Genomic DNA, 23,511 nt, shown 5'->3' with positions numbered 1-23,511 from the left:
TATGAAATATCTTGGCCTATTCCCCCTCTCCTTTTTCTTTCTCCCATTACATTTCCCTTTTTTTCTGTTGACTCCATTTTTACACCATATTTTATCTTCAAATTCAGCTTTCTCCTGTGCTTCAACTATAAAAGCTCCCTCTACCTGCTCTATTAACTGAGAAGGTTCATATGAGCATTATCAGTGTCATTTTTCTATGCAGGAATACATGCAGTTCATCATCATTAAGTCCCTCATATTTTCCCCTTCTCCAATCTCCATGCTTCACCGGAGTCCTGTATCTGAAGATCAAACCTTCTGTTCATCTCTAGCCACTCCAACAGGAACATTTGAAATTCCCCTGATTCATTGAAAGTCCATCTTTTTCCCTGGAAGAGGACATTCAACCTTGCTGGGTAGTTGATTCTCGGTTGCATTCTAAGCTCTTTTGCCTTCTGGTATATTATATTCCAAGCCCTATGAGCTTCCAATGTAGTCGCTGCTAAGTCCTGTGTGATCCAAGTCCAACCATTCTTGAAAGCAATTTGGAACTGGGCCCCCAAAAGTCTATTAAAACTTCATGCCCTTTGCCCCTACAATACTTCTCCTAGGTCTGTTCTCCAAGAAGATCAAAGAAAAAGAAAAGGGACTCACATATACAAAAATATTTCTTTTTTTTTTTAGGATTTTTTTTTTGCAAGGCAAATGGCATTAAGTAGCTTGCCCAAGGCCACACAGCTAGATAATTATTAAGTGTATGAGGCCAAATTTGAACTTAGGTACTCCTGACTCCAGGGCTGGTGCTCTATCCACTATGCCACCTAGCCACCCTACAAAAATATTTCTAACAGTTCTTTTTGTGATGACAAAGCATCAGAAAATGAGAGGATGCCCATCAATTTGGGGAATGGCTGAACAAAAAGTATATGAAAGGAATGGAATACCATTGTGCTGTAAGAAATGATGAAGGGGATAGTTTCAGAGAAAGTTGGGAAGACTGAGGCAGAGTGAAGTAGACATATCCAATTTATACAATGACAACAACATTGTAAAGATAAACCATTTTGAATGATTTAAGAACTATGATTGACACAATGATCCACCACAGTTCATGAGAAAACATGCTGTCCACCTCCAGAGAGAAATGATGGGCTCAAGGTGCAGATTTTCTCTTTCCCTTCCTTCCTTCGTTCCTCCCTCCTCAGTTCCTTCTTTTCTTCATTCCTTCCCTCCATCCTTCCTTCCTTCCTTCCTTCCTTCTTTCCCTCCCTCCTTCCTCTCTCCCTTTTTTCTTTCCTTCCTTCCTCCCTCCTCAGTTCCTTTCTTCCTTCCTTCCCTCCTTCTTTTCTTCCTTTTTCCCCTCCCTCCCTTCTCCCTTTCGTCTTTTCCTTCCTTCCCTCATCTTTCTTTCTGATATGACTAATGCAGGAATTTATTTTGCATGACTTTTAATATTTGTAATGGGTTTTGTTTTTCTTACCTTCTCAAAGGGTGGAGGAGGAAGAGGAAGGAAGAAAAGAATATGTAACTGAAAGTAAGGGGGTGGCTAGGTGGTGCAGTGGATAGAGCAGTGGCCCTGGAGTCAGGAGTACCTGGGTTCAAATCCGGCCTCAGACACTTAATAATTACCTAGCTATGTGGCCTTGGGCAAGCCACTTAACCCCATTTGCCTTGCAAAAAAAAATAAATTAATAATTTAAAAAAAGAATTTTAAAAAAGTGTCACCATCTTGTACATGTGCAATCTATATCAGATTACTTGCTGTCTTGGGTTGGGCAGAGGAAAGGGAAAGAGGGAAAAAAATTGAAATTCAGAATTGATGATGTTCTTGTCAATTTCTTAAATTTTATTTATTTAAGGTAATGGGATTGAATGACTTACCCCAGTTCACCCCTCTAGGCAATTATTAAATGTCAGAGGCTGGATGTGAACTTGGGTCCTCCGGACTCCAAGGCCAGCACGTTATCCACTGTACCACCAAGCTGTCCCCTGTTCTTGTCAGTTTAATGCATTTGAACATTAGATAGACGAATACTAAAAATAAATTCCATTGTAATCATTCTGCCCATGTAACTAGACCTATGTAAGGATGCTACAATGGCTGCTTGGAGCCCACTGGTTTTTTAGTATCATGACTCTTTGCTGAGCTAATAAGCTGGTTATTAAAATGTCAAAAAATAAACTTCATGTAATAATGATTGATCCTCATAACAAAAAATAATCATCCCTCCCTGTCCTGTGTTTTATAGGCTGTTTCCTGGGCAATCCACCACTGCCCTGGCAATTGCTAGGCAAGTCTAACTAAGAGAGCCAGGCTGTCTTGTTGAAGGAGCTGAGAATGCCTTATTAAGAACTGTCATTACAAATTCCATTTTGTCCTATATCTCTTAGTTTTGTTTTTTGTTTTTGCTTTAGTTATTTGCTATTTCAAGTACATAGCACAGGGACAAGTTTCTAAATTGTATCTCCTTCAAGAGCTGCAACTTCTCTAAAAGCTTTCTGATTGCCAAAGGGGACTCTGGGGACTATTTTAGTTCAAGAAAAGTTGGCTCCTCTTCATTTTATTTGATAAAGGCAGTATTCTTCCCTTTTGATCTAATGGGAATGGACATGGAACAATGACATATTCTTTCCTTTTAAACAAGTGATAAGCAGCCTCTTTTGTGGTAATAAGTTTCTTATCTAGGAGATCAACTTCTGACCAAAGGGTTCTGGAATAAGCCCTTCTCTCCTTTGCCTGGAGTCTCCTCTTATCTCACATGTGAGTGAATGATAGACTGGTATAAATATCACACACACAGGCGCCATCTACTGGGTGGGGTCTGATTAAATAGGCAGGAGTTTGCCTCATGTTTCTCTTTTGTTCTGGCTTATTGTCAATGGTTAGTCACGACCCAAAGAATTCATAGAAGTTGCTCCTTGGTCAAAATCTGTAACTCCTTTCATCCACCTGGCAGAACTAGTATGACTATTTTGTTCTTGGCTTCAGAGCAGCTTATTTGCCACAAATTTAATTCTTCTGACCTTGACCAGTGGTCTGCCATAATGCACTTGAACTGTTGCAAGAATTTTCAGGACCCTTGGGGGCAGCTAGGTGGCACAGTGGATAGAGCACTGGCCATGGATTCAGGAGGACCTGAGTTCCGGCCTCAGACACTTCATAATTGCTTAGCTGTGTGGCCTTGGGCAAGTCACTTAACCTCATTACCTTGTAAAAACAAACAAACAAAAAATCCAAAAAGTATGCTTTGAACTGCATTCACACCTCCCCTGCTCTTTCTCTGGGGATAGCATTTTTCTTCAGAAATCCTTTGGAATTGTCTTGAATCATTGTGTTGCTGAGAACAGCTAAGTCATTCACAGCTGATCACTTTATAGTATTGCTGTTCCTGGGTACAAAGTTCTTCTGGTTCTGCTCACTCACTTTGCATCAGGTTTTCCTGAGAGCATCCTGCTTGATATTTTTTAATACTCCAGCACATTTCTATACTATAACTTGTTCTGCCATTCCCAAATGGATGGGCAGCCCCTCAATTTCCAATTCTTCACCAATCACAAAAAGAGCTATTAGAATACCACTACTGGATCTGCATCCTGAAGAAGTCATGAAAAGGGGTAAAAACCACACAAGTGGGGCGGCTAGGTGGCAGAGTGGATAGAGCACCAGCCTTGGAGTCAGGAGCACCTGGGTTCAAATCCGACCTCAGACACTTAATAATTACCTAGCTGTGTGGCCTTGGGCAAGCCACTTAACCCCATTGCCTTGCAAAAACTAAAAAAAACAAGACAAAACAAAAAAAAACAACACACAAGTATGAAAGTATTCCTAGAAGCTCTGTTTGAAGTGGCAAAGAATTGGAATCCATTGGGGAATGGGTGAACAAACTGTGGTATATGCATGTGATGGAACACGATTTGTTCTACAAGAAATCATGAGGGATGGGATTTCAGAGAAGCCTGGGAAGACTTTTATGAACTGATGCTGAGTGAGATGAGCAGAACCAGAAAAATATTATACACCCTCACAGCAACATGGGGGTGATGATCAACCTTGATAGACTTGCTCATTTGATCAGTGCAACAATCAGGGACAATTTGGGGCTGTCTGCAGTGGAGAATACCATCTGTATCCAGAGAAACAACTGTGGAGTTTGAACAAAGACCAAGGATTATTCCCTTTAATTTAGAAAAAAAATCTGATATCTTATTGTCTGTTCTTGCTATCTCTTATACTTTATGTGTCTTCCTTAAGGATATAATTTCTCTCTCATCACATTCAATTTGGATCAATGTATACCATGGAAACAATGTAAAGACTGACAAATTGCCTTCTGTGGGGGGTAGGGGGAGGTAAGTAAAATTAGGGGGAAAATTGTTAAACTCAAAATAAATAAAATCTTAAAAAAAAAACTTCTGTGGGATATATACTTAGTAGTGATATTGTTGGGTCAAAGGGTATGCATGGAAAACCTCAAAGAATTTTGAATAGTTCCAGGAACTCACCTTCTTCTCTTTATCCTGTCTAAGAAAGCAGGTAGACTGATTGATGAGTTACTGTTTCCTTAGGTCTGGGGAAATAGTTATGGTGAAGGTCATATTCTTTGCTTTTTAAATTTTAAATGTAAGCTTTCCCATAGTTTTTCCTACCTCCAGCTCCTCCCCGATTTTACCCTCAAAGTGCTTTGTAAACCTGTCTATGTCCTGTTGATTTTACACAGCTCAGGAAGAGAGAGAAACTGAGACATATATCCACCACTACTGATGAGGTCTGCTGCACTCTTTTTTTGTTTTGTTTGTTTTTTGCAAGGCAGTGGGGTTAAGTGACTTGCCCAAGGTCACACAGCTAAGTATTGTGTCTGAGGCTGGATTTGAACTCAGGTCCTCCTGACTCCAGGACCTATGCTCTATGCACTGTGCCACATAGCTACCCCTGTGTGTCACACTCTTGAAAAAGTCTGTCTTCATTCATGTTAGTTCATTCTTTTTTCCCCCTCTTTTTTTGGTAGGGCAACGAGGTTAAGTGACTTGACCAAGGCCACACATCTGTGACATGATTAAGTGTCTCAGGCTTAGATTTGAACTCAGATCCTCCTGACTCCAGGTCTGGTGGTCTATCCACTGCACCACCTAGCTGTTCCTAATGTTGCTTTATTCTTGAGTGACTAGCCAAGGCCCTGAAATTTCTCCCATTTCTGGAGACTCTGGTGGGCCTGCTAGTTCAGACTCAGTTTCTCACTCTCCAGAACTTGGCTAAGGTGTATAAAAAAAGGTGACTACCAATTTGGGAATTTGTAGAGAAAAGGAATTGGGAGATCACATGAAGTTGTGGTCCAGCATTTTGGGTATTCTAAATTGAGAAAAGTATAGAGACAGATCTGTGTTTTGTGGTTCCATATTATATGTCTTATCTCTTGTATCTGAGAAAACTTTCTATTTTAGCAAGTAGGCTGCTTCTCTTTCTAGGTGAATATCCTGGTAGGATTAGGACTTCTCTGAACTTGGTGCACCCTCAGGCATATAAGCAGGAGACTTGTCTGTCTGATTGTCAGGCTTTGTTTGTGACTAGTGGATTGTCTTTTTAAAATTTGAACTTTTTTGGAAAATTTTATTTTTCCCAATGACATGTAAAAAAAACATTTTTAAACATTCTTTTTTTTTTAAAATTTTGGGTTCCAAATCCTATCCCTTTCTCCCTGCCCTACCCAGCCCCTGAGATGGCAAATAGCCTATGCATGCATAATCATGCAAGACAAATTTCCATATTAGTCATGTTGTGAAATAAAACAGGGACCAAAAATGCCAAACAAAACAAACACCAGGAGAAAAATCAAGAAAGTAAAAACAATATGATTTGATCTGTATTCACATTCCATCACCAGGGAAAATGTGCTGTAGTTCAGAAGACTTTGGATATCCCAAATTTCCCCCACAAAAACAAACAATCAAAGAAAGACCAGAACTCTGCCTCCAAGTGATGGTAGAGCAGCAGAAATAAAGAAAAGGTGATGAAAGGTCAAAAGGTGAACCTGAGGTACCTGGAGGACAGACTCCATACAAATGGAAATAAATGCAAAGCTGTTGTTAGAGGGAAAATTCTGTGGGCTGGCTCCAAGCTGACTGCAGCAGCAGGCCTTGGGAAGAGCAAGTTTGTTTTAGAGACTGCGTTTGGGGCTCCTTGGGGGATGTGTTTGTTTTGGGGGCCACCAAGATGAGATTGCGAGTTCTGTGGAATTTCTATTGGGGTTAGGATGTCTGTCCTCAGGAAGGGATAATCAACAGGGCTCTACTGGGTAAGTATGAAACTCATGCCTGTATCCAACAAAATGTATAGCAATTGTCCTAAAACAATCTGAATGTAGCCCAACAAAGTCTGGATGTCCAGGTGCAGAATGAAGAACAAAGGCCCCTAGCCTTTGGAATCAACAACAAAGACTACAAAAACAAAAACAAAAAACCAAGGCCTGGGGAATTGAGGAGACAGCCTCAACCTCAGGAACTTTCACTTCTGGGGCAGTGTAGGCGTCCTAAGACTGAATAAGAAAAGATTGAAGGACCTTTCGGGGTGGAGCAATGTTAAGCACAGCTCTGCAGGCTGGACTCAGTTCTGGGCCTTGGCTATGGCATACTCTTGGTGAGTGTGGCAGCAGAGAAGTGGGGACCCTGCTGGCTGGGGGCACTTACAGGATAGCCCAGTCCCTGATCTTGGGCCAAGGCAAAGAGGAAAATGGACGCTTGCCGCCACTGGAGGGACTGCAGGGAGGGATGGAGGAGAGTGCCCAAGGTGGGGCCTAGGGACAGGTCTTCGAAAATCACAATAAGAAGGACCTGAGGCCTGGGGCATCATTCCCCACAACTTGGGACTAGAATTTGATTATAATAACAAACAGCTAAAAATAAAATAAAACAAAAGAAAAACGAGTAAGCAAAGGGAAAAGAACTCAACCATTGAGGGATAAAGAATACCTGGGTTCAGGTTCACTGGAAGATAATGGGGCTAAAAAAGTCCTTTTTCAAAGAGAAACACCAAATGGTCACTGTAAGGTCAGAAAGCCTGTGGCCTAAGGAGGACCAATAAAATGCAAATGGAGGGCTTGAAGGAAGGAACAGTGGGCAGTCCAGAACAGACTCCAGGACCAGGTAGTTTAGCCAGCATCGTTTTTATAGGGTGAAAACCATAGGAAAGTAGGACGTTGTGGTTTCCATGGGGGTTCCCTTTCATAGGACACTCGACTGGGTTCAATTGGGCAAGAGAAAACCCAGGTCTGGATCCAGCATTCCAGCCTTTTGTTTTAATTTTTATAAAGGGAATTTGAGGTCCAAGATCAATTCTTCTGGAGCTCCTTAAATATGAAAGACAGTCTTTTTTTTTTTTTTTTTTCTCAAGGCAGTGGGATTGACTTGTCCATGGTCATATAGCAAGGTCTTTATGAAGTGTCTGAGGCCGGATTTGAACTCAGGTCCTTCTGACTCCAGGGTCGGTACTGTATCCACTGTGCCACCTAGCTGCCCCGAAAGCCAGTCTTTAAGCAGAAGGGAACAGCAAAAGTCTTCACAGAGTGCCAATTGAGTATTATAAAATGATAGGATTTCTTGTACAGTGGTTTTCTAAAATTATAATGGGAGAAATAAGCGTAATACTAACAAAAGGCTGCATCACAGATTTAATAATTTCATAAGGACTGACAGTAAACACTCTTCTTATTGCTCTTTATTGCTCTTACAACATGAAAAACAACGGTATCATGCCTTAAACTATAAGCAATGGCACTCGCTGTTCTAGGACTAGTTTAATTTGCTCTGGGTTTTCCGAGATAATAGTTTAATCATTAAGCCAGTAGTCACTCTACCATTCAAGGAAAATGACAAAGATTGTCTTCTGAAAGAAAACTCCACCGGGGGCTATAAATGACTGACCAGGTAGAGAAGATGGTCTGATGAAAGAAGGGACAGGAGGCTTTTAACTCACTTCCCTATTGTGCCATTTCCTTTCTGAATAGGAACATTTCCCACCTGGCTGCTTCTATGCCTGGCCATGATATCCTGTGAATAAATGTGGAATTTTGTTGCACAACTGACTTTCCCACTGTTATACAGTTATCCCTGGGCAGCTAGGTGGCACAGTGGATAGAGCACCGGCCCTGGAGTCACCAGGACCTGAGTTCAAATCCGGCCTCAGACACTTAATACTTACTTAGCCGTGTGACTTGCAAAAACAAAGCAAAAGATAAAGCTATCCTTCCCACATCACAAGGGTTAGAGACACAATGCCCCCCAGGATCTGGCAAATCCTCCTAAAATGTGTTGGCTCTCCCTCTGTTCCAGAGAAGAAGTCTGAATTTCTTCTTTTATGGGGATGTATACAGCAAGTTAAGTATTGTTCTGTTTCATCTGCTGACCCTCGTGTGGTCTGCAGCTTCCACAGAACTCCCTTCGAATTTCCATTTAATTTCTTATGATGATCTATGATACCCCAATCAAAACCCTGATGGAGAAAGGATTAATGTGGAAGAAATAACTGTATGACTAACTTGAAATCAGTGCTAAGGGCCTGCTGATATACCTCCTACAGATCAGTTTGCAACTTTCCCCTTAGGCCCAAGGGAATGTTGTTAACCTGACATTTTCCTCATTCTCCTCTCATTGTGCCACACATCTCTGACTATGGCAGAACTTCAGAAGTTCTATAAATAAAATTTCTGGCTACAATCAACAAGCATCTCTGAGCCCCTAGAAGATGCAAGTCTATTGGATGCTCTTGCTTTAGTTTCAGCTGTTCTGAATTACTGATCATGATTTGTTTTAACCTCCTAATTGAAGTGTCTAGAGAAACAGTTCTAAGATTTGCCATCTGACACGAGTAGTGGCTTATTGAACTTTATACTCAGGTATGAGATTTTTTTTTCTGAATAATGTGAGGATAAAACATATCCTCCAAAGGGGGGGGGGGGGATATCAGAAAGATGTAAAAGCTTTCATTTTAACCAATTTAGTAAACTTCATTTGGAGAGAAGCAATAAGGTTTATTTTAGATAGCTAGATATAGATATATAGATATAGATATAAATAGATAAACATATAGATAACTTATTTCCAAATACTTTCCATTGGGTAAAAGAATACTTAAAGGAGTCTTGGTACTGTAATTGTTTCTTTAGTAGCTTTAGAAATTATACTGTTGCCTTAGTGAGAACAATAACAAAAGTCTAAGAAAAGAAGATAGTCCTAAGGGAAATATTTTAAATTTGATCCTGAAGGTTATAGAAAACATGACTGAAAAAAAAAGGTACAATAAAGTACTCACTCTTTTTCAGGGTCATTGATCCACAGATAATTGAGCCACATCTCTAAATACCGTTCCCTCCCCACCCAAATTTCCCCAAGGTCTTCGATTAATTTTTGCAAAATAAGCCACATTAGGACTTATTTGTAGGAGATGTCTGGAGCTAGGCCGACTTTCCTGCAGAAATTCTTATCTGATCTAGTCTTCTCTTCACGTCTTTAGCTGAGTTTGGGTTGAATCCCAAACGCTTGTTTGGGCCAGCTCAACAAACAATTGGCAGCCTTCAAGTCACTCACTTCCTTCTACCTGCCCATGAGCACCAGCTTTTCCAGTTTCAAGAACATAAATCCCTGTAATACTTTCTTGCCCTTCCTCATGATAGAGGTGGAGTTTGCTTTCCATCCAGACATGATCAAGTGTCTGGACTCTGATTGGTCACTTGGCAATAAGTTTCGTGTCCATCTGTTTACATGGGTTTTTACCTCTCATCCAAAGGTGTGCACTTGGGGATTTACAGATACTTCATTATAATTTATATTATCATTTATTGGAAGTAGGAATGCCAATATAATTTGTTTAATTATATATAAATAGATAATGTATATTCAACACATCTGTCATGTGTTCCAACAGATGCACTAAATTGCAACAATATGTCTATCTGGTTGATGAGCTTAACTCGCACTTATTTTGGGGGTAGGGCTTACATTACAAGCATCCTGAAAAAAAAATCATGCTTGGGGTTATTTTCAAGGTAAATATAGTATATGGGTCTTGGCTATGTTTTACTAATTGTCTAGGCTTAGGCTCTCACAAACAAACTTAAATCATGATTTTTTTCCCCTTCTGATTGAGGTCTCTGATAATTTTACTTGTGTGTGTGTGTGTGTGTGTGTGTGTGTGTGTGTGTGTGTGTGTGTACGTACAGAAAAGGTGAGGAAGGAGAGAAATAGGGAGATAGAAAAACAGAGAGAGAGAGAGAGAGAGAGAGAGAGAGAAATCCCATCCTTGAAGATATTTTGGTTTTTTTTTTAAATTTTTCTTCTAGCCTATAGGTAGCAACACCCAGGCAACATTATAGGAATCGTACAAAGAATAAATGGGAAAACTGAAACTCTTCAATTTCCTATTGTATTCCAGGCCACTTCAGTGTTCTTCCTAGTCCTGACATTCATAAGGTTGACTCCATGACATTTTCACTGCATGAACTGATTACTGGAAGGTCAATGGTATTCGATTTTTTTAAGACTTTATCAAATTTTACTCTTATTTATTTCTAGTAGGTTTAAGTAGAATTATCTAGGAAATCTCCCCAGTTGGCTCAGAACCTGGAAGTCCATCCACTGGAATAACTAACTGCAAATCTGCAGAAATAAGACAAAAGGGCCTATTCCAGGTTAGCAATTGACACCCAAAGACACCAAGCTATTGATTCAGGAATTTGAATGAGTCAAGTGGAACAATGTATGGAGAGTGATCTAGGACAGATCTCTTTGACACAATATTTCCAAGGGAAGCAGATGACTTCACAGTCATTCACATTTAGTCACCTGGCTAAACTCAAGACAACAGAACATGCCTGTTGTTTCAAATGGACATTAAGATATGTTCCTGTTCTCTGTCAGATTTCAAGCACAACTGAAAGTTTAAATTCAGCTCCTTGCCAAATTGATATTCTATCTTAATCTGTGCCTGGGAGCACCTTGACTCTCCAGAAGATCCTATCCTTGAGGTTTGGATGTCTCGTACCAGTGTTCAAATCAATCAATTTTGGAAATTATGAAGACTCTCCAGTCACTTAAGAGCTTTTGTTCAAGATGATTGTGTCAAACTTCTTAGGGTCTGTACACAGATCTGACTTGTAGTATTGTGACCTATCGACTGTGCTCTAAATTGCTTTGGAAGCCTGTTCAGGTGACCTAAGTGAACTGGCTGGGTCCTGTAGCTCAGGAGGGATTCTCTGTGGAATCATAAGACACACATGTCCATCACCTACTGTTGGTGGGTGCCATTCTCTGAATGAATAAATGACAATGTACTTGTCGGCAATTTTGGCAAGAATTTTCAGGGTCCTTGCCAAAATTGCTTGTGATGGTATGTATGCCATCTCCATGGAAAAGACTGTTAATTCCCGATGAATGTTTTTCTAAAAAGAGCTGGGAAAGACACAATTAGGAATGTAAACTATATTGTCACCCAGGACTTTAGAAGAGAACAGGAATGTTTATCAGTTCAGTGTACCTGACACCATTTTGTGATCTGATTGTCTTAACTTCTAGGCACATGGGGACACTCCAACCACTGATAAAATATCATACACAACTTTATCATAACTATACTTTAAGCAGACACTAACCAACGATCAAATTACAGAGTAAACAGATTTGAAACACCCATAGCTATAGGAAACCCATTGGAGGCCTTGACCTCTGAGTTGCTCATGGATGGCAGTTATTCCAGACTCCATGTTGGCTGATTGGTAGTGACCTGCTGGCCCATCGACTCAGAGATGGTCTCCAGTTGAACAGAGAGAGGCCTTTGGTCTGGGCACAAGGACCTCAAAAAAGGGATTGTTTACTTTGAACATATCCAACAGCCAAGTCGGCATGTATTGAGAAGTCTGACTGTTGTTTCCATCCTGCTGGTTAGCATTTAGAGAGCAGCTCTAAGCTTGGATCATGGGTACAAGGGATTTAGAATTTCTCAGGAATCCTAGTTGGCCTCCCTGGCCTTGAACTGGCAGTCTGTCCCCCCCCCCCTTTTTTTTTTTTTTGCAAAACTGGCCTCTTTTTCCATGCTACCATCCTTCTGCTGACCACATCTTTAAAAGATCCCTGACAATGGTACTAATGGCATCTGTCAATGCTTTTAGTCCTTCCTATAGCTCTACTATTCTGGCTATCAACTGTTCCTCATTTCTCTTCTGCCCTTTCCAGGGAAAAGAGCAACAGACCAGGAATGAAGCAGTTCTGATTTCTTTCTGTGATTAAATATTACCCCCTCACACCTATCCCCATCCTCATTCTTGGATTCTTCTCTTTCACCCAGCTTAGAAACTCCTTGACAAACATCAGTCTATTCATTCCATCAATCAGTTCACCAGATCAATTTGATACCTTTTCTGTACCTTCCAGTCTTCCCTAGAGGTCTGGTGACTTGGCAGTGTCCCACAGCCACTGGTTGTCAGAGGCAGGACATGAACTCAGGACTTGGGGGTTCTAGGCCATGAAGCTTCTCAAGCACTGTTTTTTTCAAACAACACTACTGTTTTTCTTCCATGCCCAGGTGATGAGAATTTCCCTTCCTCATTTCAACCATAGAATACCTGTGTTCTTCCAAGGCTCAGTTCAGGGGCCACTCCTCTTATCCTAACTTAATGCTCTTTTTCTGCTTCAAATTAACCTGGACAATTTGGTAGTGGTCTTCATATCCTTAAATGCCTTGTTCCATGTTGGCCAGCCTGGTTAGGCCGTGTGGCCAGTGGAGGTGTATAGGTCAAATCAAACCTCTCTTCAACCTAAGAACAAGGGGATTGGCCCAGGCTGGCTCTGCACTGCTTCCCAGGTCTCAGTCTTTCATGCCTCTTCTCACCCTCCAAACTAGTTCCTTTTGCCTTTGCAACCATATATGCAGGTAGTAAGTAAGCAGTAAAAGTTTACTGAACTTGAGTGTCCAAGAAGGATGTGGTAGCCCAGGAAAGGGGTCCACTGACTTTCACCAAAGGGGCTGAGGGCCTGTCTCCTAAGATACCCAGTAGGATCCACCTGATTGGAAACTGCTTTAGCCTACTGCCATGACTATGCTCTTGGCTAAAGTGCCTTCCTCCAAAGGGTGGCTATAGAGACCTGGAACAAAAGAAATGATATGCTACTCAGTCTAGGAAAAGTGGAAGGAAACGAGGCGATGACAAAAACGCTCACTCTGGATAAGACTTCTAGTTACAAAACCCTGGCAATGATATCAGGCAGCAACTCTCTTCTATTCCCTGGGTTTTAGCATTCCCCTATATAAATGAAGGAACTGGCCTCACTGGTCTGAAGGGCCCAGGCAGCTGGACCACTGAGTTTATGATTCTCCCAGCCTACTGCTACTCCCTCCACATTCCCAGAACTCAGAGACCAGAGTGGCAGAAGTGGGTGCAATTGTGACATGGATCAAGACTTTATTGTTAAAAAATCTATTAAAAACCATACAGACATAAAAGAGAAGATAGTAGGGAGAGAAAGGCCACCACAACCTTGGAACCCCTTGGCAGCTTTGGTAGCAAGTGGTACTGAGGCTCCTGCCCTTGCCTTGTCTCAACCAATCCTTGGACACAAGAGAAAGAGGGAAGAGTGAATATTTTCTGGGAGCACCTAGAAACAATCTGCAGCTTCCTTATATATCCTCTGATACCTGAGGCTTGTTCCATGATTTTAAGTAGGGGCAAAGGTATTCCCACCAACCCAAGTCACAATCCTAGTAGACAATCACTATGACTATTAAGAAGACTCACAAACCTAACATCGAAATATTTCTTGGGTGCTGTATACCTAAACCGGCACTTCCAAGGCTCCACTCTTTGCTAGTAGGGCAGCCTCTCAGATAAAAAGTAGAAAAGAAACACTACATCCAGGCTACAGGAGCTCCAAAGATGGTTCCTAGGCTTTCATTGACCCATAAGCACATGAGAATGTTCTGGTTCAACAGGAATGTTGAACAGGCTTCTCAAAGGCAACTCTAATGCATCCCCATGGAAGGCTAAATGCTGTCTATTAGAGTCAAAGCAAAGCAGATACTTCTGAGCCTGGGGCCACCCTGCTCCCTGAGCTGCTGTTTCCTCCCTCCCCTCCACTCCCAATCACGGTGACCCCAACTCCCCCAATCCTTCCAGGTCAGCATTTCACTGATTTGCACCAGAGGCCACAGAAAAAGTTTTGGCACATGATAAAGGGGACTGCTGCTCTAGCTAGAAAAACAGAAGGAAGGGAATTTCTACCAGGGAGAGCCCAGAGAAGGAACTGCCAAGGTGAACCTGGGGCCTAAAAAGCCTAAAACCAAAGCCTTTATCCATACTTCCTGTTGTTGATCATCCTTTCCCACCCCCAACCCCCAGGCCCCCATGCACTGGCCAGGGTGGTGCCTGGAAGGGAAATAGTCCATTGTTGGTTCCCCAAGCACTCCCCAAGGTACTAGCTGTTTGGAGCTGCCACCAGGAGATTGGGACTGAGGGAAGGAAGGTGAGGCGCCCTCAGCTCTTGAGGCAAGAGCACCATGGAAGGGAGACTGAGTTGACAGACCATCCAGCTTCTGGCAGGGCAGCAACCTCCCCAGGACTTGGCTCTCCTGTTCAGTCCTCAGCTTGGGGCCACAGGAGACTCCAAGCTACCTCAGGGGTTTCAAGTGGTTGTGGAGTGATTCTGCCTGGGCTTTCAGGCCCTGAAACTCATTCTGGATAAAGTCTGTCAGGGCTTTGCGCATCTCCACCTGAGAGAAGAGACAGACATGTGGAACTGAGGCACCCTGGGGTCTTTCTTTTCTAAGGTTAATGTCTTTTTTTGTTTGTTTGTTGTTTTAGTTTTTTGCAAGGCAATGGGGTTAAGTGGCTTGCCCAAGACCACACAGCTAGGTAATTATGAAGTGTCTGAGGCTGGATTTGAACTCAGGCACTCCTGACTCCAGGGCCAGTGCTCTATCCACTGTACCACCTAGCCGCCCCTCTAAGGTTAATTTCTAAGGGAAGTTGGAGGTGGAAAAAACATGCTGAGGAGTGGGAACAGGAAGTGAGAAGGGAAGCGACAGGGTGATGTGCAAAGCTTTTCACAAATATGAGCTCATTTGGTTGGGTAGGTGTGCTTTTGGGTATGTGTGGCTCTGGGGTGTCCACTAACGGTCAGGGATCCCGGCTGGGGAGACCCAGACAGCTAGCCTGGCAGGAGAGCTCACAACCAGATTCCCCATCAGAATATCCTTGCTTCTCTCACTCCACAACTGTGGCCTTTTGAAGGGCTAGCAATAAGGGTCCCATGGAGGATCTCTACCCATCTCAAACCCCACTTCACTCTCCAGTCACTCACAGTGGATTTATTCTCAGCTCGGAGACGTTCAAGAACAGGCAGGGTACTGAATGGCTTCCCAATGAGCACGGTGATTTTCTGGGAGGGAGACGATGTCACATGAGTTTGAACAAAGCCAAAGGACCACTCTAAAGCCTACGCCAGAGGGATCCCTCTCCCCACCCCAACTTGGGGTTGAAGAAATGGAGCTATCAAGGCAGGGCAACTCCAAAGGCCCACAGGCTAAGGCTGAGGAAAGGCTAGTTTGAGCCTTGGAAACAGAAGCTCTGAGTTCTAGTTTCAGCTTTGTCAAGAGTTCTGTGAGAGATTTTGGCAGAACTCCTTCCTAAACCTAGGTCTCAGTTTAGTCATCTGTAAAATGAGGGAGTTAGACAAATATCCTACCATCCTTGTCCCTAAGACCTTGTCTCCCCCAACCATCAGTGTCCAAATTTAGTCTTAACGGCCCACATGGTCTAACACTGCCATTGTCAGGAAGTCCTTAGGCATGGACATCCTTGTACTGCAGCCTCAATTCCTCTGTCAGTGCCCTCTTCATAGGGTGGAAGAGAGTAAGGAAGATGTCAGTGAATTCCTGCCCTAGACAGACCACCAGAAGCTAAACAGCTGGGGCTCTACTGGGCAGCGAGATCTCGGAACTTGGGGGGTAGGGAGGGAGGGGAGGCTGTCTGTCTTGGGTTTTCTTGTAATTGTATGCACTTTGTCATATATTTAGCCACACTGATTCTCAGGAGTCTATAGGCCCCATTAGATAATAATCACAATAATAATTATTAGAATATTAGTGAACCAAGTGGGGATGGGGGCGGAAGGATCATTATGAAAAGGAATCTGGGGGGCGGCTAGGTGGTACAGTGGATAGAGCACTGGCCCTGGAATCAGGAAGATCTGAGTTCAAATCGGGTCTCAGACACTTAATAATGACCTAGCTGTGTGGCCTTGGGCAAGCCACTTAACCCCATTTGCCTTGCAAAAAAAAAAAAAAAAAAACTCTAAAAAAAAAAAAAGGAATCTGGTCTAACCTTATTTGTCAGAGCAGAAAACGGCCTCTGAGGGGGTTTCCCAAGACCCCTTCTATACAGAGGAGTCCAGAAAGGACTTGCCCTGTAGTGGCCAAATCTGGGGGATGCAGGGGGAGAAAGAGAGCCCAAGATTACTTGGCTTCCACTCACCTGTCCAAATCTGGGGAAATAGGGTGGAGTGTTGGGAAGCACATCACTCATTCCTACTCAACAGGCATGGAGGTCAAACAGAAAAACAAGGCTGAAAGTCAAAGAGGAGGGAAGAGAGGGATCCGAGACTCTCCACCTCCACTCTCCCAGTTCTTTGATGCCAGTACACCAAGGAATGGCCACCCTCTTCTCTCTGCCTCCCACTATGCCAGGGAACAGCTCACCAATGTGCCAGAGTGGAAGGATAATGGGGTTGAGGTGACACTCAGCAATCAGACGTCCTATTCCTGTCAGGAAAGAATGGAGTGGGTAGGATCCAGGTCATTCCCCACTAAACCAAAGAAGAGGAGCCCACCTCTGAGACATTCCTATCACCCACTGAACAGAGGGTCTGAAGAAGTTAGAAGGGAGAACTGTGGGATCAGGGGAATCGGATCCTCTTCAGCCACCTGGGGCGCCCCCCAACTTACCCCACTTAAAACGAAGAAATTCCTGGCTCATGTTCACTTTCCCTGAAGAGAGAGAAGGAAGTGAGTAGCATTAGAGGGAGTGGATAGGAGAGGGACCTCAATTCTTCTCCCCTACCTACCCTGGCTGCTCCAGAATTATTAACTTCCCTTCCCCTACCTCCCTCTAGCCACGCCCCCTCCCACCTCTACCAACCTTCAGGAAAGATGTGGACCCAGTCCCCATTGTTGAGTTTCTCTAGGATAAAATCCATCCCCTTTTGGTAGACGCCATCTCCTAGCAGAGAAAAGCCACCCCAAACCTGAGTCCCTTACCATGAAGTTAGAGTTGGGGTACAGGAAGGAGAAAGGATGTGATAGGGGAAGGAGGTGCCAGCCTTGCTCTTGGCAACATCCAGTCGGCAAGAGGAGGGACTTCTTTTCCAATTCTTTGCTTAGGGTTGGGGGGGTTGTGTGACAAGGGACTGACCGACACCCCTTTCTTCTTGGGGAAAGTGGCCACTTCTCTAGTCTCCACACCACTCTTTCCCCCCGAGGGGGTTCCCAGGCTGCAGGGAGGGGGCTCACCTCGGCATACAGGGACACATTTTCCCAAGCTGAAGAAATGGGAGTGCAGTTCCTTGGTGAAACAGATATCTGCAGCCGCAGGGGTCCTGAAGGGCAGCACAAGCCTGAAGACTCCAATGACCTCTACCTTCACCCCCAGCCCCACCCCATGCCTTGGTCCCCAACCCTTGGAACGCTGCAGGAGAGAGTTGTACGATCAGCTCCTACACTGCTAAGAAAAACAGACACCTTCCAGATCTCCCTGAGCTGGGAGATGGCCACCAAGACTTGCTCCCAATTTGGAGACCTTTTCCTTCTATGAGGAAGCCCCACTCACCACCTCATCAGTCTCAGGTTCCATATGTGGCGAAGTTTCAGGATCCCTGGGGGAAGGCAGAAAAGTTAGGGAGGGAAGGTACTCAGGCTTCCTTTACCCCCACCACCGTGCCCATGCTTACTATCCCTGAAGGCCTCCCAAATTCTCCCAGCAGCCCTAGCTCGGGTAAGAGATGGTCAATGTACCCCTCCAAATTGCCATCCAGACCCCAACTCACTTTCCCTCCAGACCTGCTTTATTCTTTCCTAACCTTTCCATTTCTGGTGAAGACACTCTTGTTTTCCCAGTTAACCAACCTGCTTTCTGACTGCGTCTCAATTTCCAGGCTCCAAATTCTACCCCTCCAGGATAGTTCCTACACCATTTAGTCTGGGAACCTTCCAACCTTTTTGGAGCTAGGTCTTGCCCTACTAATCAATTTTGCACGAACAGGACTCTGAGTCCATGTCTCCACTGTCAAAGACCCTGAATGGCTCCCCATGGCCTACCAAAGTTGTCCACAATCTCTCACCTACTTTTGTAACTTCATCTCCTAGTCCTACCTTGTTCTTACAAATATACTGGGCCCATGGCTGCTCATGAATGATGTCTTTGACATCCCAGAATTCTTTCTTCCTATGGTTATAGAAGCCCTCCTCCTCCATGAAGATTAAGCTCCACCTCAATCAGAGATTATTTCTCCCTAGTTGAGAAGATGCTGTCTGTGAAGGAGATTGGGATTTCTGTACAGGAATGATGGGTTCTCAATGAAAGAGAACAAATATCTAATGACGGTCACTCTGATGTTTGCCTGGAGACCTGCTGTCATTGAGATTTTAGAGTGAAAAGGGAAACAGAAGAAAACTACCCCTATACCTCTGCTAAGTCAGATACTAAAGTGAATAGAATGCACTCAGAAGACAACAGGGGTGAGAGTCAAGATGAGTAACAATGGAAAGGCTTAATAATTCAGAGGCAATATCCAGCCAAGAAGGACGCTCATGACATTTGGCCTCAGAAACAAAAACGCACTGAGTATTCACTAAAAGTAGAGCTGAACCCAAGGCGGTAAATTCAACCTCAGACATATGCCTGAGACTTTGCAGGCTGGGGCTCATCACGCTTCATGCATTATATGTACAATGACTTGGTAAAATAAAAGGGGGCTGGCCAGGGTGGTGGTGATGGTGAGTGATGGATGGCACTCTATGTCAACATAATACACTCGTGGAAAAGAAGAATATGGTGCACAACATGTGGGGGAGAAGCCAGGAAACCCCTGGCCTCAGTTCTGGATGCTCACTTGTCACAGCCTCATTTTAAGAAGTTTAATGGGGGGGGGGGGAGTAGGTGGCTCAGTGAATAAAGCACTAGCCCTGCAGTCAGAAGAACCTTAGTTCAAATCCAGTTTCAGACACTTAATAATTACCTAGCTATGTGACATTGGGCAAGTTGCTTAATCCCATTGCCTTAAATAAAAAAAAAAAGTTTGCAGATCAGACCACAAAGACACTGAGGATTTTTAACCTGGAGAAAGAACACTGGGGGGTGGGGGTAAAGGGGTAAGGGGAAGCTCTTCAAGCATGCAAAGTGCAGCCCTATGGAAAAGGGATTAAACTTTGTTCTTTTTGTTCCCAGGAGCAAGGGGGAGGGGGGAGGATTATGGGCTGCCTGCTCAAAGAACTAACTGCCAATAGGAACAGAGTTCTTTCTCACTGGAGGCCTTCAAGGAGAGGTTAGACTTCAGCAAAGAGATTCTTAGTCAAGATATGGGTTAGACTGTGCTTTCAAGTTATTACTCTCAGAATTAGTGACTGATATTCAAATGTAGACCTCTCTGCATACCCCGCACCCCCCCCCCCATATCCCAGGGACAAACTTCCTAATGTGGGTTTGTTCACTAAGCAGAATAAGGGTGGGCCATCAGTTGGGGATGGTGTTGAGAAGTAGCCCCTTGAGGGCCTTCCCAATGGTATGACATCCAATTCTTTGATTCCTTTCAAAAACTGGGACAGTACTGTCTTCATCCCTTGTTAGCACTCTGCTACCAAAAAGGTAGGTCCAGGTAACCAGACAGAGCTTCGTTGACTGATGGTGACTAAAGCAATTCAAAGTTTATGAGCTTCCCATAAAGGATATGACTTTATGATACCTGCTTATTTAAGTAGAAATTAGGGGAAGGCACCAGAGCACTCTTGGGTTTATCTTCAGTTTTAGTTAGTGAAGGCTTTAACAAGGAGGTCCCATTTTCATAGAATCAAAAAAGCAAGCAAGCCACTGAAGTGAGGGGTAGCTAGGTGGTGCAGTGGATAGAGCACAGGCCCTGGAGTCAGGAGGATATGAGTTCCAATCTGAGTTCAGACACTTAATAATTGCTTAGCTATGTGATTGGGCAAGTTCCTTAACCCCATTTCCTTAAATAAAGACATTGGTGTGAATGATGAATTCAGGAGCAAGCTTTGAGGGCCTTGCAAGGTTGTTGAATAATCAGCAATGGGGATTGGAAAGTGTCTTGGAAGGCTGTGGCATTAATTTAAGAGACATCACTTTTCTATCCTAGTCATATGCCAATACTCATTTACTGGGGCTGTTCCCATAGAACAATAATCCCTTTCATTTACATGAGGTCTGTTTTTGGCCAAAGAGCTGTGTTGGTTGTCATTATTTCAAGGGTCCTGGGAGAGAGCCTGGGCAAGCTGAGTTACGTCTGTGTGTCATATGAGGAAGCTACAATGTGCCAGGTGGTAAAACTCAAGGGTAGAATACAGAATCTGCCTCAAAGAAGTTGTCCCTGGTATCAGGTGGAGGGATTTCTAATGGACTATCAGGCTGCAAAGGCAGAAATATTATCTTCTCCCTAAAGACATTTGTTTCATTCAATAAATATGCCATGAGCATCTATTCTGTGGAAGGCCCTGCGCTCTGTTAAGAGGGATGAGAACCAGGCTTTGTCTTGTGGGAGCTTGAAGTCTCATAGAGGTAAAAAAATTATAGGATAATAGGCAATGCAAGGCAGAGCATATGGCTAAGAGTGCCACAGGTAAGTCTAGGTGAGGGCAAGGTTAGGGGTCTTTTCTTCCCACTCCTGAATGCCAGTGTCCTTAGTTGCATGTACTGGGCAGCCATCCCTCTTCTCCTACCCCTGGAGTCCCAGATTTCAAGGTATGTACCCCAAAGGTGAGGGTCATCCATACAGGACTGGTGATTGGAGACAGTGATGAGTGGTGTACTGGGATCTCGGTTCTCGATCAGTTCATAGAGTATTTCCTTGTTGTAGACGTTAAGATGGTTCATGTACTCTATTTGGAGAGAGGACAGAGACCCCCGGAAGGGAAGTCAATGGGCACCATATTTGAGTAGTGGGCTAGAATGCACCTGTGCCCTTGCTACGTTGCTCTCTATGTATGTCTCTCCCCATGCCCCCCCTGCCCCAGTACAGATATAGACAAGTCTCAATGCTTTTTCTTTTCATTTGGTCCAGTGGTTTCTTTTTGACATTGCATTTCCCTAAAGAAGTGGGTTCTTCCCCAAAATTATTGGCTCAAAGCAATAGGTGAGCTACTGTTACTTTTCTTTTTTTTTTTAGATTGTTTTTTTTTTTTTGCAATGCAAACGGGGTTAAGTGGCTTGTCCAAGGGCACACAGCTAGGTAATTATTAAGTGTCTTGAGACTGGATTTGAACCCAGGTACTCCTGACTCCAAGGCCAGTGCTTTATCCACTGTGACACCTAGCCACCCCTGTTACTTTTCTTAAAGTCATTTAAAGACCAAGCTGCCAGAGCAAAACGCACTTGCGCCAGGGTTAATCAAGCCAGATTCTATCAATCACTCTTTGTGGATGGAGCCATTTGGGATACCATGTTGGCTAATTATGGGGCTAACTTCCCAAAGTGAAGTTCATCCCTTTTTCCTACTCTGGCTTGTGGGAAAGTTGGCTTAGCTTGGTACTGCCTTGGTTTAAGGCCACTCACTGGTCCAGAAGCAGCTGTAGGTACCCACGAGCCCCATGACCACAGTGCTGGCTAGAGTCCAGGAGAGTGGAGGTGTTGAGGGGAAAGGCCATTTCACGTGCAGGGGCATCTTGCCATGTCCAAGGAAGAGGCGGTTTTAGCTGGCTCGTCAAGATTTTGGCATTAAAAAAAGGAAGAACAAGAAAAGAAATTGAGAACTTTCCATTGGCCTGCTAAGTGTGTTTGTGTGTGTGTGTGTGTGTGTGTGTGTGGTCTGGGTCATGGTCATGGAGAGGCCTGACTAGGGTGAGGTGACCAAGGGCACTGCCCTTTTCAGAGTGCTGACGGCTTCTGGTTGGGAAGAACTAGCCCAATGAGGAGTTTAGAGGTAAGCTATGGTGGTTTGAGTCTGCTTTTTGATGGGGGGTTTTGGGGGACAGGTGGAAAATGGTCAGGGTGGTGGCCTCTAAGGTGGCTCTTTACAAGTTGGGGCTGCCTCATTAGTTAAGGAGTGGGGGTGTTCAGGGCCCCCATTCCCTGCCGCCTCAATCTGCCTTCAAATGGTGGAGAGGGCCGGCCTGGGGGCTGGGGTAGGATGGTTCGGGGCATTCACTGGACACCTCCTCCCCTCTGCCCCCTCCCGCTCGGGGTTCAGGCTACCGGACCAGTAGCTGAGAGCTGGGGAGAGGGGAAGGTGGTGCATAGGAAGGCGCCCCCGTATCCCTCCCTCCCGGAGGGTGCAGAGCTGGGCACAGGGGGGAAACTGAGGCTCCGGCGCCCATTATGGAAGGGGGCGGCGGTCGGGGCGCAGGGTCCGCCACTTACCATCCAGTCCGCTCTGGTCCCCAACAGGGTGAGAGAAAGGCCGCCAGACTCCTCGCCCCCGCTCCCCCTCGCGCCTCGGGCCGTCTTCCGTCCGGCTGCCGTAAAGCAGCGCGGGCCGTCCTCCTCGCCGCCGCCGCCGCCGCACGTCTGTGTCGTAAACGGAAGCCCGTTTCTTGGGCGGCGGGGGAGGGGGAGGGGTGGGGGCTGGCGGAGGTCCGGAGGCTTCTGCTGGTGCTCCTCGCGCCCTGTTAGGTGTCGTAAAAGCACCGGGCCGCGGACGCGCCTTTCTAGGCCCCTGCGACAATTCTAACCATTCGAAAGGCTCTTCAGTTGCTTTCTTAGGGCGTTCCAAGGCACAGAAGGGCTGCCTTGGCATCGGGCTCTTCCCCACTGCCTACATCTTCCTCTGTTGACCTATATGTACAGCCTGCAGGCAAGATATGTTCCGCCTTCATCTCGGTTCCACTCGCTGTAGTACCTCTGCGCCCAGTATAACCACCCCCTTTATCTCTTAGCCATGCACATTATGGCCACCTCGCCTTGCTTTGCTTTTGATCCCATAAATCATAATAAAGTCTCCACTAGCTACTCATTTTAAGTCTTTAATGTTTCAGGTCTGTTTCTCGTAAATAAGAGGTTATTGTATGCCATATGTAATTAGTCACAAGTATTATTCTCGTCGTTTTTATAACTTACAAAGCTTTATAAACATAAATTACTCTTTCGACTCTCATACTTGTTCTTCACTTGACAAAGAAGAGGAAAATTCCGACAGATCACACATTCGGACCCTATGTACTAGCAATTTATGTTACCCAACCTCGGCTAAATTCTCCTTTCTACTAAGAGCTGGTCCTACTCTACTCAACTCATTCTCCCACGCTCCACAACACTCTGCCAAATCTCTTCAGCTCTCTCG

The 23,511-nt window shown here is 44.4% G+C and overlaps 1 protein-coding gene across 3 annotated transcripts; it reads right to left on the bottom strand.

Moving 5' to 3' along the window:
* Positions 1 to 13,368: 13,368 nt before the first annotated feature.
* On the bottom strand, positions 13,369 to 22,683 carry TAFAZZIN (tafazzin, phospholipid-lysophospholipid transacylase). 3 transcript variants are annotated; one of them, XM_074200163.1, is made up of 11 exons: positions 22,593 to 22,683; positions 21,789 to 21,928; positions 20,987 to 21,115; positions 17,838 to 17,883; positions 17,522 to 17,607; positions 17,151 to 17,231; positions 16,958 to 16,999; positions 16,712 to 16,774; positions 16,488 to 16,540; positions 15,316 to 15,393; positions 13,369 to 14,725 (listed from the first exon to the last, which is right to left on the bottom strand). In XM_074200163.1, the coding sequence occupies exons 2-11, from the start codon at positions 21,895 to 21,897 to the stop codon at positions 14,624 to 14,626; spliced, it is 789 nt and encodes a 262-aa protein (XP_074056264.1). In that variant the 5' UTR covers positions 21,898 to 21,928; positions 22,593 to 22,683; the 3' UTR covers positions 13,369 to 14,623. The 3 variants fall into 3 exon arrangements, with proteins under 3 accessions (XP_074056264.1, XP_074056265.1, XP_074056266.1); XM_074200164.1 differs by lacking the exon at positions 15,316 to 15,393; XM_074200165.1 differs by lacking the exon at positions 20,987 to 21,115.
* Between the last annotated feature and the right edge of the window lie 828 nt (positions 22,684 to 23,511).

This window comes from Macrotis lagotis, chromosome X (genome assembly GCF_037893015.1).
Source record: "Macrotis lagotis isolate mMagLag1 chromosome X, bilby.v1.9.chrom.fasta, whole genome shotgun sequence".
NCBI classification, from domain to species: domain Eukaryota; kingdom Metazoa; phylum Chordata; class Mammalia; order Peramelemorphia; family Peramelidae; genus Macrotis; species Macrotis lagotis.
The sequence above is the reverse complement of the archived record's forward strand: the minus strand, read 5'-3'. Positions and strand labels throughout refer to the sequence as shown.